Source organism: Calypte anna, chromosome 1 (assembly GCF_003957555.1).
Source record: "Calypte anna isolate BGI_N300 chromosome 1, bCalAnn1_v1.p, whole genome shotgun sequence".
Classification (NCBI taxonomy): Eukaryota; Metazoa; Chordata; class Aves; order Apodiformes; family Trochilidae; genus Calypte; species Calypte anna.
In genome coordinates this window covers 62,451,133-62,466,992 of record NC_044244.1, presented here as the reverse complement: position 1 = coordinate 62,466,992, position 15,860 = coordinate 62,451,133, and the positions used below count along the sequence as shown (strand labels likewise).

The 15,860-nt window shown below is 36.2% G+C and overlaps 1 protein-coding gene across 1 annotated transcript in view; it reads right to left on the bottom strand.

Moving 5' to 3' along the window:
- ERC1 (ELKS/RAB6-interacting/CAST family member 1) overlaps positions 1-15,860 on the bottom strand; it is a 277,653-nt gene that overhangs the window by 188,319 nt on the left and 73,474 nt on the right. Inside the window, 3 exon segments of the mRNA XM_030447002.1 lie at positions 5,822-5,989; positions 10,360-10,515; positions 12,321-12,395. Coding sequence (XP_030302862.1) covers positions 5,822-5,989; positions 10,360-10,515; positions 12,321-12,395 — 399 coding nt within the window.

Sequence of the window (15,860 nt, the reverse complement as noted above, 5' to 3'; positions counted from 1 at the left end):
TTTATTCCCAAATCACATGAGACATGCTCCTTTGAAAATCTCAAACCATACTTCTGATATAACTCAGTCTTGTAAGACACAAGTCTGGATTTCTTTCCCTCAAAGTAGAAGCCATTACAATGTGTTGTTGAGAAGTTCTCCCACATGTAAGAAAACTGACCCTTTATTTGAAACATTGCGAATATTCAGAGACTCAAACATTGACTGTTAGTACCAAACAGTCACTTTACATTCTAGGTTTTAGGTAAGAGTATTATCTCAGCCTGGAGATCAAGAAAGCAGAGGTCTTCAAGGACACTACAGAACAAAACATGGAAAGAAAGTTACATTAGGATGGTTAAGAATATTTTGGATTAAATAGGAATACAATTGCTTAAATACATCATGAATTTTCAGTAGGGTGTAGTTTTATATTAAAGATAAAATCAATTAATCTATGAAACAGTACGTGGTACTGTGGGTACAATTTGGACACATGAACATACTTAAAGCTCCTGTGGCCTCAATGACTTTAGAAACATGCTCTGGGAATTCTATGGGATCCTCAAACTACAAAACTCAAAACTGCCTGTTGATGAGCATTTGAGAAGGTCAACCCAGAGTAAAGACTAACCTCAAAGGCCACTGTGGAATATGAAATCCAACACCTCCAACCTGCTCAAGATACCAAAAGAATCCCACTGACCCTTATCCACTTGGCATTCAGATAGGGCTCAAATCTGCCACCTTGGCTGCTAATCTTATTTGACAGTATCAGATTTGGTTCCTGTTAGCAGAATCCATTACAGGACAGTCACACAGAGTAAACAGGGTGATCAATGAATTTCTTGGTCCTTCTACACAGGATAGGCTAGCAGAGAGATGAAGTAAAAAGATGACTTGGACAACTAGGGAAACTCTAGCTAGGGAAAGAATTTAGGTATTCACTATCCTTATGGTATTTTCAGCAACATTTAGTTCTAATGTATTATTCAAATTCCACTTTATTTCAATTTACTGATGGAAAAGTAGCCTCTAAGGCTCTACATTTACAGTATGTTATACCCACAAAATCTTTTGTTGTTTTGTCTGATTCATTCTACACAGAGCACTAAGCACTTGTCCATGAGGAAAAGAACTGCCCTGCTCTCCCCATCAGCACTGCAATCCTGCTGCTATCTCTACATCTGGAGCCTTCTCACTTGCACATATGTTATGATAATCATATTCCTGACCTCTCATGCAGCCAAATGTGACATGGAGTATATTCCATAGTGATATCAGAGTACCAGGTACTACCCAAATATGGTTTATAGGTTTGCTAGTGTTTGTAATGAAAATATTAGCAGTTAGATCAGATTTTGTCTTCTTTTTAAAAATACAAACAGGTTTATGTATTGATTAGGTATGTTCTCTGGATATCTCTAATATTAAAGCTAAGAGTCACTTCCATTCTTGAAGGGAAACTGAAAATCTCTGTCACAAGCAAACCCACATAGTCTCAACTGCATTCTAAAATATGAGACAGTCAAGATGCCTACAACACATTATTAAGTGAGCAGAAAACATCTACAAACAGAAAATTATCCACAAAATGCTTTCCTTTTTCTGACTGATTATTCTCTTTGAACTTTATGTTTGCTTACTGTTTGGGGTAAACTGCATTCCTGGTTTTATTTGTGTGAGGTCCCTGCCTAGGAAACCACAGAAAACACTTTCAAGAATATTTTCAAAGGCTGGTAGGACACACAATCATCACCTTAGCCCTATTCCTGGCAGAACACTGCACTTGTTTATTCATGTCAGCTCAGTTTATGTATGTCATCCTCCCACAGTGACAAGAATTGAGGCCTGTGGGAGCCAGGTGATGCCAACATCAACAAAGGCAGCTTAAAATTTTCTCTGCACATGGAAACAACAGGCAAACAGCTACTGAGGTGCTGATGCCCCTTCTGACTTCTGCATCTCAAATGGTGTTGTCTTAACTCTGGGTTAGCCTAACTGCTTTCACAGTAATGTATTGCCATGTCTTTAATTTTGCCTGGCAAGTAAAATCTTACAGTACAGATCAGGCAACTGCTAATCCTTTACACAGCAATGGGCTCGCTAAATTGATTTCCATGTACTGTCCAATTTCCCATGAAGCTTTACCAAAAAAAGCTCATTTATTGCCACTTTCAATGCAACAGCCTTTCCTAGGCAGAGGTACAACAGGTACCTCTCTTCAGCTGAGTACCATACAGAAGACTTGAATTTCTTCATTTAAGTTTTTTCACAGACTTCACATTCTTCACATGGTAAGAAACATGTATGAAGAAGAAGTGCTGCTCTACTCTTTTCGGTAGTTTGAGTGACTCTTCCCAACTACCTGCCACCTTTTCAAACCATGGGTGAAGTTCTGATTTGCAGCAATGAATCAAGACATACTCCATTCAGCTGTATCAGAAGGTGCAGTCTTGCCTACATTCTAGGAGAGATACATATATATATATATATCTATATAAATATATGTATCTTCCTTATGTTACAAGCCTAGGTTCCTCTGTAATGGTAAAAATGAAAACTTTTATTCTCTATTGGTATGACTACATTAATAGCAGCAAAAGGAAAAGACAGATTACTAACCGTGAAATACATGTTTAGAGGTTGCTATGGTTTCTAACAAGAAACTCATCATTCAAAGATAGTTGAGAAATGCAAAGGAATACACAAACTTATATATGGTATGCCAGGTGAAATGGTGCTTGGTGCTTTATCCTACTGTATATATTCCTATGTGAAGACCCCAATTACCCACAGCGATTAAATTTAAAATGAAACATTTTTGTGAAATTCTACTACTATCTTGCAAACACATCATTTAGACACAAAAAGGTTAAGCTGTTTTTCTGATAGCATAGTCTCTAATTAAGACTTAGAAGTCTTATGCTTACTGATTTTGAATGCAGTGTTAGTTCACAAGACTTAATTCTCTATTTTTGACATCGATCTTTGTTATTAATTGTTACAGTTGACTCTTCATCTTCTTACACAAGTTGCAGCAATATCCAGTGCAGTTTGTGGAAGATCTGAGAGTGAGTTCTTTACAAACATACGGCTTCCAGCTACCTGGACCACCCAAGTCAGATTACATGACTGGACCATGGGCAGAGGCACACATACCTGGCTTTCTGCAAAGCCTGTTTCATTCATGCTGAGGTTATAAATGGAATGCAGGATAGATGTACTGTTTTCAGGGCCTGCTAAGGTCAGGAATCAGTTTTACTGTTCTTCCACAATCTCTAGCACAAGGTAATAAATACCTAAACACAGTGAACTCAGTCAGTACCAGCATAGTGCCAGTGTAGCTGTCACTAACAAGTCCTGTTAGAGACACCCAGCACCCATTTGCACATTCCTCACTAAACATGATCTACTCCCAAACCAACTCTGATCTGGAAGAGTCTACTATAGTTTCAAAATACCAGTACAAACCTAATAAAGAAAGACCCTCAGAGACTTTTACGTCTTACTGAGACATTCAGAGCCACGAAAATACTTCCAGAGGAATGGATTAATTTTTCTACTGAATTTACTGAATCTGAATTTACCATATGGAGCAGACCAATTACAGAACCATGCCAGCTTGGGCAATATATAAAAAGAAAAGGGAATGTTTTCACTGAACAATTTAACTTGCCACTGAAGCCACATACCTTCTGGCAGTGACCTAAACTAAAGGGGTCGTTGGGCAAAACACAAACTTCATAAGGGTGACGTCTTAATTCCAAAATAAATATTGATTTATATTTCGTTTAGTTTACAAAGAGATTGCACATTTTTAGAGCTATTTTTAAAAGTTCCTTCACAAATTGAAAAGTTAACCACAATATCCTCTCCACCCAATAGCCCTCAAGATAAACATCCCACAAACAGCTCACTGTTCTTTGTAGTTCTCGTGTGACAGGTGGCAAATCCATTTTTGAGATGTTATACAAACAGCTTTTCCCCACCTACTTGCAGTTTTCTTTTACAGAAGACTAAAAGGCAGAGGTTTATGAAGCTATGCTCTTTTGACTCAAAGCCTGACTTTACCAATTCCTTATGAAGATGCCTGCCAATATATGACAGAAAATGCACCTCTTCCCTCCTTATGACTCTCTCAAGGCATATAGCCTAGCTATATTAACTTTAACATTGACCAGTGCTGTCAAAAAGTGAAGCCAGGACCTCACATTCCTACCCTATTACCAGTGAAAACTCTTGTATAGAAAAATAGCTTTTCCTTGAAAGAAACCAAATATGTCACAAGATGCAAGGACATGTATCTCAACACTATGCTGTAGCAATGTGTTTAAATGCTACAGTTCAGAGGATCACTTGTGAAGACAGAAGGTAACTCTCTATGATAATTTAATTGTTGAGCTTTCTGTCAAGAACATCAGCAAGGATGAAACCAATGTGATTCTCTTTCAAAAAGAATAAATATTTTCTTGGGATAACAAAAGTTCTCAGGAACATAAATTCTATACATTTAGCTTACTCTGACACAATGGAGTAACTGGATAATCAGCAATGGTTCCTACATGTTGAATCCATACTGCTGCAACTTATATTTTAAAATGTTTATTTACCTAATAACTACTTCCATGGATATTTTGAAATGTAATTTGTACTTGTATTAATCTAGACTACACTCCTGACTAGCAAAAAAACAAGAATAAATTTGACAAATGTTTGTGATTGTAAACTAACACAGTTATACTGTCTAGTGCAAATGCACCATGCCTCAAGTGAATAAAAAGGAGAAATTAAAAACAGTTTCCACCTTGTAGAATTAAAAATTGCTATTTAAAGTTTCTGCCTAGTAGGAAATTAGGAAGGCAAGATCTTCACTGCATTTTTTAAAAAAAATGTAAGATCTTTCCTTTTTTGTTGTTCCAGGGAAACTTAACACCTCTACACCTGCTTTCTCCTCACTGTTCAGTCACCTCCAATTATTTACTCATCTAAAATTGTTATCAAGGTTAACACAGAGCTATCAGTCTAATTTTTATTTAAGCTTTAAAATTGCTGGCTTCATTTCCGACCTGGAGACAAACTTGTGGGTCCTATCTGAATTTCCTTCTATTTCTTGTCAGTTAATACAATAACTAAAGATGTTTCCTCTCCCTGCAAGACTTCTGTCACTTACAGTCTTTCACTGTCATATCTACAGCACTACTGCTTTAAAGGAGACTGATGCTCCAATGTCAACATCTGTGTAAATCTGAGAATCAGAAAACCCATCACAGAACATCAAGACATATTTACTATGTAATTTGATTTCTGCATATGCACAAGGCCACGTGCACCCACAGATTCACAGAACATGGCTAAAGGAAAGCTACATGAGGATAAAAAGTGCAAATAAATTTCCTTATGCTCTTACAGTACGGAATCTTTCTACCAGTGTTACACACAATTTTCTGTGTCTCTCCTTAGGCTTTTCACTGTAACAACAAATATTATTGATGCATGACTGCCATCTTTTGGACTTCTACTAGCACTACAGTTTTTGAAGCCAGGGAATCAGAATGCTGTCTTCACATATTTCATGATTATTCTTAAAGAATGTCCAGAAGCAGTAAATTTATACTATACTTATTACCCATTTGATGTTCAGATATACAGTTCTGTCTTACATAATATAGGAATTTAGTAAGCATTCGCTATCAAAACACAGTTTAAGAGATACGATATGGTCAGAAGCAGCAGCATTGGAATGACTGTGGGACTGTATAACCTAGGCAAGAAGAAAATAATAATGTTTTTTGTCTCTTTCTCTACAAAAAGTCAGGTAGTATAGAATTGCCCATTTCACCTCTGTCTGCAGAATGGCAGCTCTTTGCTCTTTAGCTGTAAGAGACTCTTTCAGAACTTCAATATGCTGCTTGCTGTCAGAGAACTGATTTGTGAGGGTCTCCAGCTTTGTCTGCAAGGCCAGCAATTCAGTGTCTTTGCGTGACAGCTCCTGTTTCACCTGACCAATCTGAAAAAGAAAGATGGGCAAAGGAAAAAGTAATTTATACCTTACAAAAGTAACTATAAATTCACATAACTACCAACAAACAGTATCATAACTCCACACTTAACCCACATCATTGTGAAGCTTTCAGTTCTCTTGAATGAAAGGCCAGCAAAAAATTGTGTTATGGGCAAAAGATGCTTGGAAAAGGAGGGGAGAATCAATTTTTCAAGAGAGGTTCTTTTTAACAGTCAGTCTGTTCTTAGTCATCTTTCAAAGGACCGAACAAACCAGCTGGTTACCCAGCAGGGGTAAGATAAAGCAGAACTCCAGTAAGAAAGTACCCTTACCCTGTAATATCAGAAAAGATCAGATAATCACAGGTCTCTCTCAGAAGCATGATGCTTGCTTTGAAATGTCAAACCAGCAATGTCCATCCATCTCTCTGTCTATCAATCCAATCTCACTGAGTACATGAACACACCTTCACTTTTTCCAGTATTTACGAACCCAGCGTTTGAATCTTCTAAAAAATACCTTTTAATTTATGGAAGCTTCTTAAAGCATATGCAAATACATATCAAAACAACATGAAAAATATAAAACCATAGATGTCAAGTTGCACTTTGCTGAGTGCAATTTCCTAGTTTAACTTAGTGAATCAGACCAGTAGAGTAATGCCCATCTATTTTAACAATTGTAGGTTGAAATATAATTTAAAAACCTGAAGCCCATAAATGCTAAAAGTAAAACTTTAAAATGAGATGAAATTTCATTCTAAATGCAATCTTCACTCATACCAATTTTGAGGTGAATCTGAAGAAACGAAATTTTCTTTTTAATTGAAGAGGACAGGGAAGTCTATTAAATACAGACTTATGTGCAAGTCTATACCAACTTCCTGGTTTGCCTCTGATATATCTCACAGAATAAAATAGCAGTATCTATTCTATAGTAGAGGTGGACATATTTCTAAACAGTTTTCCCTTTCCTCAACTGAACAATTTGGTTTGTGCATTAATAAAAGAACAAAAAATCCCTCAATTCTAAATGCATGTTGTCCAAAAATTTAAGGACACCACAAATTAAAAAAAAAAAAAAGACCATGTTATCTTTCATTTTTGGAAATTCATCAAGAGCAAAATTAAATTATAAAAATTTTAGTTTAAATTATTTTTAATTAACATAAATGCATTTACTACTTCAAACAAATGAGAGGAAAACCTTAGGGAAGTGTATCTTTATCTTGACAACACTATTTCAATAATGGGCAACTACAGAAAGAAAGCTCTTTACCAAAATAGCATCAAAAGATGGCTTCAAACCTCCTGTTTTCTGTTGTGAAACAGTGTACATGAGGAGATAAGGAAGAAGGGGAGTGGCAGGAGAAGAATCTCAAAAAACCTCACACAAGCTTATTTTTAGAAATGGAATGATTGGAAAGAGTATTAAAAGAAGTTAATTTATAGAACTGTTCAATAATTTATTGTTCTCTTCAGTCAAAAATACTAGTTTGATTTTTTTCATTCTTTTACAAAGAGCAAATATGTCCACCTATATTAATTAGATACAAAAGTATTCATGTTGGCAGCACTATATCTGCTGTCAACTACTGGCCAATTCAATCACTCGCACAGCAGAATAGCTGGGAAATACAAGCTGCCAGTCACGTTTTCTGGAGTATCTAGACAAAAAAAACCTCCTTAGACATTACAGATGACAGGAACTTTTTCAAGCAGTAGATAGCTTGAATTGTAGTAAAGCTTGTACAAAACCAGTTTGGTCTTTCTTTGAAAAGATATTTTTTGGGGGGGCATCATCTCAGAAGACATTTACACTAAATACTCGTGTTTTGGTGAAATGCTCTCACCTAACAGCCACATTTTATTACATTCAAATTCCCAAGAACCACCATAAGAACATTGTCTTTAGAAATCCCCATTCCAGAGCTGTAAGCCCAAATTCCCAATGTACTAAAGCTCTTGAGGAAGAATGCAGCACATCCCATCCCAAGTTGCAAAGGATGTTAAGGCAGTATCAAGTGTTCACATCTCTTTTCTCAGTGAGACACTATGATGACTCAGCAAATGCACTAATTTTATGGTAAAGAAATAACCTAAATTCATGCTTCTAAAACTAAACACCCAGTTCCAAAAAGCATTCAGCACCCAGCTTCTGTTATTTTTTTGTGAAAATATGTTAAAAGGGTTCAGCACACGTTTTCAAATTATTTTTGGTTTATTAGGGAAGGCAAATGTCTTTGAAACTGTGGCCCAAAAATGGGTGCTGAATACTTTTATCTGCTTCAATAGAGCAGAATGTTAATGCTAAAACAGTTCATTCCATTAAGAATTATTAAAAAACCAAATACAGTTGTTCAGTTGTGGAGTCATGTTATGGACACCAAAGCCATGTGAACAAAAAGGTAGCTACAAGGCTGAGCAGGCTGTTAGTTCTACTGTTATATTAAGTCGTAAAGAAGGTAAGAGAAGAAAATCTATCCCAAAAGCCAGAGAGCTAGCAAGCCCCAGTGAATGGCCACTGCACACAAAAGATAAATCTTACTGCAGAGACCTCGGCCTGGAGACCAGCCACTCTTTTTTTCAGGTCCTCCCCTTGAGCCTCTTTGGCACTTAGCTCCTCCTTCAGTTGCTCTACCTGTCACGACATTGTTGTGCTTTTAAATATTCATCATTTGCCAACTTCTAGTTAGGCTGTTTCAATTGAAGTAACTAAAAGTGACAAAGAACTGAACAGAAGGATCAACATTTTTCACCCATTTTCTCTTCCATTCTTCGTAAAGTCTTCTCAAAAGTTTAATGGCTCTGGAATTTCATATAGGCTGCCAGAAAAAATTTGATCATGAAACAAAGATGTATAGTTGTGGTTACACACATAAATGTGACATATTGGGCACTTCACCCAATTGCTTTGAAACTGGAATTCATCAGGGAATTTGAACAGGAAAAGGGACATTTTTCAGTTTAAGAGACATAAAGTTAATTGTCAAGATAGAGCCACAGATGGCTATACATTATAATACTGAAAGAATTAATGATGTGCAGTTACAAAACAAGGTAGGACAGCAAGGTATCAAGAACTGGCTACAAGTCATACATGAACAGTTATCAGAAAGGAGCAAATGTTCTGCAGAAAAATAACTGAGCAGAGACAGCAGATGAAAGAGATGCAGAAATTGAGTAGCTGAACAGATCTATAGGCCCAGACACTGGGAGAAGAAGGGAAAATTGAAGAGCTGCTAACAAGAAGAGGAGGAAAAAAGAAAGAACAGATGGAAGGAAGAGATGATAAAATCATCTCTCCGGTCCTAATTTAAAGGGGATAACCTTCAGTTCCAATAAGCAACACAGTGGGATAAAGGGCAAAGGTATTAAAGAACAGATGTGGTTACTGTTGGTAAATCAGTGAGCTGGCATGAGGGAAATGGAAGAAATCCCTACCTGTTTCTACTTTAGGGCAAGGAACATTTCTCTAAGAATCTTTCTCCAGCATACTTTTTTCCAACAAATTATCCCAAGCAGGACAAATGCAGTAGGTTACAATTGTTCAGGATCAAGTAGAGTAAATTTTAACCTCTCTGCCAGGGATTTGTATGCTGCTTGCAGAGAGTATGCAAAAGCTAAGAAATGCAGGACTTATGAAAAGATACTTAAATTTACTGTACAAGGAGGTCTGAATCTTTACTAGAAAATGTTAAGGGCCACTAAAATACTGAGAAACACTTTTTTGTGAGAAACCAAAAATGAACTGACTTCTGGATACAGACAATTCAGTATTCAATGTCCACCTTTATATCTGAGTATCAACCTGTTTCACTGCTGCATTTGTCCTGTGGCATAAATGGCCTGAGTTAACACTGGCACCACCACTGTTGCAGAGTTTACTCTCATTCTGAATACACCATCTGAAGAAGAGTGTAATGGAAAGCCATTATAGTGACAGTTCATGCCCTTTACGTAATAAAATACCAACTAGTTATAGTACAACAGGTGCAAAAAGAAACACACTTTTTTTCAATAGAATACATTTGAGAAGACTCTAGACCAAATAAAATCTAAAACTATAATGGATTAGCAAGGGTCTAAAGACAAACACAAAATTCTTTTGAAATAAAAGAAAGTTAGGTGTGACAGTAAAAGAAGAATTTGGGCCACTGACCTTACTGAAACACCACTATAATACTTACAAGTTTGAATTCAAAATTATCTGAAATAATTTTAACTAACTGTAGTGGTTTCATAGTACAAATACATTCTGTTTCCCAGCACTTGAATGGGAATCCAGAGCACAACTCCCCACTGAAGTATGAAAATTGCTCTCATCTGTTTGCTAAGTTCAGTTTGTCTTACTATCGTCATTTGTTTTCTCAATACCTTATTTTTCATGAATTTGGAATGACTCCGGTACACCTCCATTTGCTTCATTTCCTCTTCACGTTCCTCTGTACTCAGAGCTCCATTTGACTTCAACATCTGAATCTCCTCTTCCAAATCCCGGAGGCCTCGCTCCATGGAAGAAATTTTTGAATCCTGAAAATTATTAGAAGAGACAGGAAAAGATACACAGTTAGATGATTTGTTAACATACCACTTAAGGAAAAAAAAAAAAAAGAAAAAAAAAAAGGAAATCTTTTTTTGGAGATGTACATGCCCTTGAAATATAGTCCTGAAGTTCCTACAGAAATCAGCCTACACCTCTTTACATAGCACCTGGCTATGTGCTCACTCAGCATTTGGCTGAGTGCTCAAATATACATTTTTCAATTTTTTATACCTTTTAGGGAGAGTAAGAAATGAGTACTCATAGAAACATGGCTAGGGGCTGGGACACAGTATATGGTGAATAAACACAGGAACATGAAAAAAGGTTCCCTTGTAACACAAAGCCAGAATAAAAAAGAGAAACTTAATTCTAATTGAATGAACAGCAAAATGTGGAAAAAAAAAAGTTTTATGCTACTAGTAATAGAAGGGAGGTCACATTTGAGAACATAAAAAGCACCATAAGCAAGGAAAAGATAGAACAATCTAGTATTGAGGAAACAACCTAGTTTTGAGTGGATAAAGCAATAGAGGATCATTCATGTGTTCTGGCTCATATACGGAACTTAAAAGACCTTTCCATGATTAAAAAACACACATCTGGAAAAATAAGAAAGTCAATCTACCATTATCCATCTTAGTTTTACAGAGAAATCAGGTTTTTAATGTACTAGGTTGATTTTTTCTTTAGAAGTCTTAAGTGCTTAGAACAGCAAGAGAAGAGTGATACAGCATACACAGCTTCATGCATGCTTGTGAACACAGACATTTATGAATTGTAAACTCATGAAGTAGATTACTTATCTTTTATTTCATTTCTGCAAAATATTTGTCTTTCCTGAAATACAGGTTGAATTTGAAACTATCCTCCATTCTTTCACCAAGAAGTTCTATGTTTTGTGTGTGTCAAAGCACAGCTCAAAAATAGCATGAAAAACTTTCACATATAGGTTTTAATGTATGAGATCAGATTTTTCTAAAGGAGATTATGCAGACCTTGTGAGAAACTTAATGTCTGATGCTTACATTAAAATTGGTAAAGTGGACTTTTGCAACAAAAACTTCGTGAGGTTGTAAGGTGAAATGGTATTTTGCAATTTACAACAGTATTTAGCTTTGGTGCTCACATCACTTCCCAGACACACCAGTGTTTGTCTTTTGATGGTAAAGATGGCTTATTGTTACAAGGTGGTTTATTAGTTTTTATTACAATGGACCAAAAAGATGACTAATGAAAGAAAGACAGTAAATGAATGGCTTCAGAGAAGAAAGAAGGGAAATGACAATGGAAAACAATGAGATGGAATGGAAAGAGTTGAAAGGGGAAAAAAAAAGGAAAATAGAGGAAAAAGGAACAGATAAAAAAGAAGGGAAGGACGGAGGGAAGGAAAATTCAGTTTCCAATTTTTTAACATTATTTGTCCAAACACTGCCTGATGTACTTAACAAACAATGCAACATGAAATACAGTTGCATAAAGCTGTGTTAACCACATCATCATAAAAGCCTTCTAATCCATCATTCCTATTATTGTGGACTCTTGGTTAAGAAATCTGCATATGCTTCTGCAGCCAGACAGAAGGCAGATTTCTATTGTGTCATGAAGCAGCTTTGCCTCTTCACTTATCAATAATAACAAATATATAATAGATAACAAAATGAGATAAAATAAATATATTTATTTTAAATTAGAAAACTGACAGTAGTATATGGCATTTGGTAGAGTGACCTTTCATACGGAAACATATTTTCCTGAGAACAAACTCTACTGCTGCATATATGCAATCATTTACCTTCATCTCAATAACAGTTTGGAGAGCCTTTGTCTTGGCTGTGTCAGGAGCATTTTCAAATCGACGATGCATCTCCTATACCAGCAGAAAGGAAAGCAAGAGTTAACCTAATGAGAATCTGTCCCACTTGCCAAATACAAACAAAATTATTAGAAACATCTCTTTTACTACATTTCCTAATTCAGTGCTGCTTTCTGATGTTACTGGGTCTTACATTTTATTTTATCACATCTCATATCAAAGAAACAATAGGCAAAAGTTCATTCAGTAGAATCACAGCCTCAGTTACAAAGGCACGATGGAAACTGCATCTTTGACTACCCACTTACTCAAAATACACTGCTGAACTGACAGCTCAGTCTATTAAAATGCCCTTTCATCTATCTAAATCATTACTAGTTCGCTATGGAAGATACACACATCATTTATTTGACCAGATGCTTACTGAAAACAATAATGCAGTGGTTTCCGTCTATAAGAAGCTATAGGATGCACCTATGCTGATAACTCTCTTTTTCCAACTTTTTAAATGCAGAGTAGGAACTCTTACCATGCATGATGAAAATATTTCTTCACTGGGCACTGAGCATAGCTGAAAGTACATGACTGGATAGCACCTTCCTCTAGAAGCTAAAAGTACATGGGCAGGAGGACAGATCCAACACCCTCCATCTGTTTCTCAGTGCTTTTACCAGCACCTGTTGTGAAAAACATGCCTCTTCTTCAATGTCCTTGTTCTTCCTCCACAGGAAATGATCTCAGCTGCCTTCCTTAAGGTAGCTGTGGTATATTTTTCCCTGTTCCATCTCAGACAGATCTAACTGGTTGATTCAAGAATTGCACCATAATATTAGGTGGCTCTCCATCCTCGTGAGCTCTAGATAGACTGAGTTTCTGTCCTGCCACTGGCACAATTTTGTTACAGAAACCTTTTCAATATCTTAGTTTGTACGACTCTGTAGCTAGACTGACGTCTTCAAAAATGTTCAAAGGATGCTTTTATAAAACTCAGGTGATAGGGATGGCTTCCTCCCGAAACATCTCCATATCTGAAATTTGCAGGGTGGACACTGGGGACTCCACTCATACATTCATCAAGCAGCAAAATGCTGGAGTGACATTCAGATACTTTACTGCTCTGGAACCATAAGCCTGCATCTGTTTGGCTAAAGGGAAAAGCACTGCTTCTACAAAGCACACAAACACCTGAGTAAGAAAGAAACATGATTTCTGACCGTCCCTCTGGAGAGGCTCATACATGCCCTGCAACCCACAGCCCCTTCCTTCTGGGAACTGGGAGGTTAAGACACACACTGCTCTTTTTGGAAAATGACGTGTGGCATGCTAAGTGAGGTGGTTTTTAAGAATGCTCACTATAGCACACATCCTACATTGCTGTAATACCAAATTATTCTGTAATCTCTGTGAGAACACCTACTAAGAACATGCATATTAACTACGCAACTCGAAGGATATAATTTAACTCCTTTGAGAGAAAACCAGTAAGAACAGTCCACAGCTGAAAACATACTAGTCACACCTTGGCAGTATGCTCAAATTCATGTCCATGGAAAAAAAAAGAAAAAAGTTATATGGGATGGACGGGAAGAAAAGAAAGTTTGAATCCCCCAGATTTTAGAATTAAACAAAAAGCTTTTTCTAACTTCAAAAATCACTACAGGGAAAAAGGGAAACAATTCAGAAGATTGTTCTTTAAACTTAAGAAGACAAAGAAAGATCAAAGAGTGAGAAGTATCCTATTCTGAATTGCATGAGTTTTGCTAAATGCAGGAAGCTGTATCTTGAGCTACACCTGTCACATCAGTTGTACAATCATCCAAGAAATTTTATTGTAGAATAAAATGAAACAGCTTGATAATGGAAAAGAAATTAAAACAAATTCTTATGAACTGTTAGAAACTGAGAAAAAAAAAGGTTAAAAATAATATTCCAAAAGTCTATTTTAAACAATGTATTATTTTTATTTTAGTAGTGCAATTAAATACTAGCTAATTTCCACTTGTGCAGAGATACAGTCTCTGACCTGAGAACATAAAATCAACTACTATGGAAACGGAACAGATGGAATATGCAATAAAAGAATAGAACATCACTAAAAGGATGCTGACACAACAGTGTCTGCTTTTTACATTGCACAATGTTTTCCCAAATAGAAAATTCTTTTAAGCTTTTTCATTAGAAATGCCTGTATCTCCACCGTCTGAAGTGGAAATGCCCTACTTCTATCATCTTAAGTCATTCCACTGTGATTTGGATGACATAACCTGCTGAACAACAACACCTCCCACCTCCCAGCTGCATAGGAAGGATTTAATTTTGGCAACATGCCTGTGATTTGTAAGAGCCTGAAAGCAGGGCTACAGGCAGACTCGGGCTCCCTAGAACACAGATTTAAGTCTGGCTGCTGAAGGAAGGTGGTGCATAGATATTCCTCCTCATTTTGAAATAGAGATTATATGCTTATCTTTCAGTGGCAGAATGGAGAAGTACTAATATATCATATCTCTGATGTATTCAGATTCTATTGTGGACACACACCACAGATGACAATGAACACAAATTAATATCTTAACCTTCAAAACAGGACTTTGCACAATAACTAAAGGCATAGGGCCACACAGAAAAAGTCAAAACTAATCCTTCATTCCTTGCTATCCATTCTGATAAAGTAATAAAGCGTTATTCCTTTGTTCTACTTTCACAGAAAAAGAACTTTCACATGTAACTGTCAGTGTTTCATAACAATTTCAGCATCTTCTTACTTTTGGATGCAACTTAAACTATTGTAACAAGGGGTGGCTGTTATATACAGGTTTTATGTTTTTAATATTTTTATTTTTCAATGACTCTCTTATTTTAAATATGGTAACAATAAGTGAAAAAAAGCTACTTGTTCCCAAGTTCTGTGCAATGCGCATGCTTTTCAGTGTTAATTATTATTACTATTAAAAATACACATCATATTTCCTTTTCAGTTTAGCCAGTAGGAACTTCTGTCCATGAGGTCATCAGCATTGACAAGAATATCAAAGCATGGTCTATTATCCCATTTCTGTTCCAAGTTTTATGTTTTATGCCCCATTATTACAAGCTAGAAGAGTTTCAACAATTCTTTGATATAAACAAGAAGAGCTTTAGTTGGAGCTGGAGTTGGTACATCAACACTATCAATTTTTAATTAAGAATAACTCCTTAAAAAAATTTACTTAAAAAAAAAGTATCAGCTAAAGGTGTGCATCATGTTATATCTGCCAAGTAGGTCTGCAAAGTAGCACAGTATTCCTATGAGAAACAATACTGTAATTTTCTGGTTAGCATAATAACACAGACAAGCTGATTAAATGTGCTGAAAACACTGAATATGTAAAAAATAGCTGTGATAAAGTTATTTTAATCCACCATAAAGAGTTACAAATTCCATGGTTTTTTTCCCTGGACCAAGAAATGCCAAAATGATTGTAAATTAGAGAATATTACAACCAGTATTACAACCAAAGGAAAATTTCATGAGCATCGCAT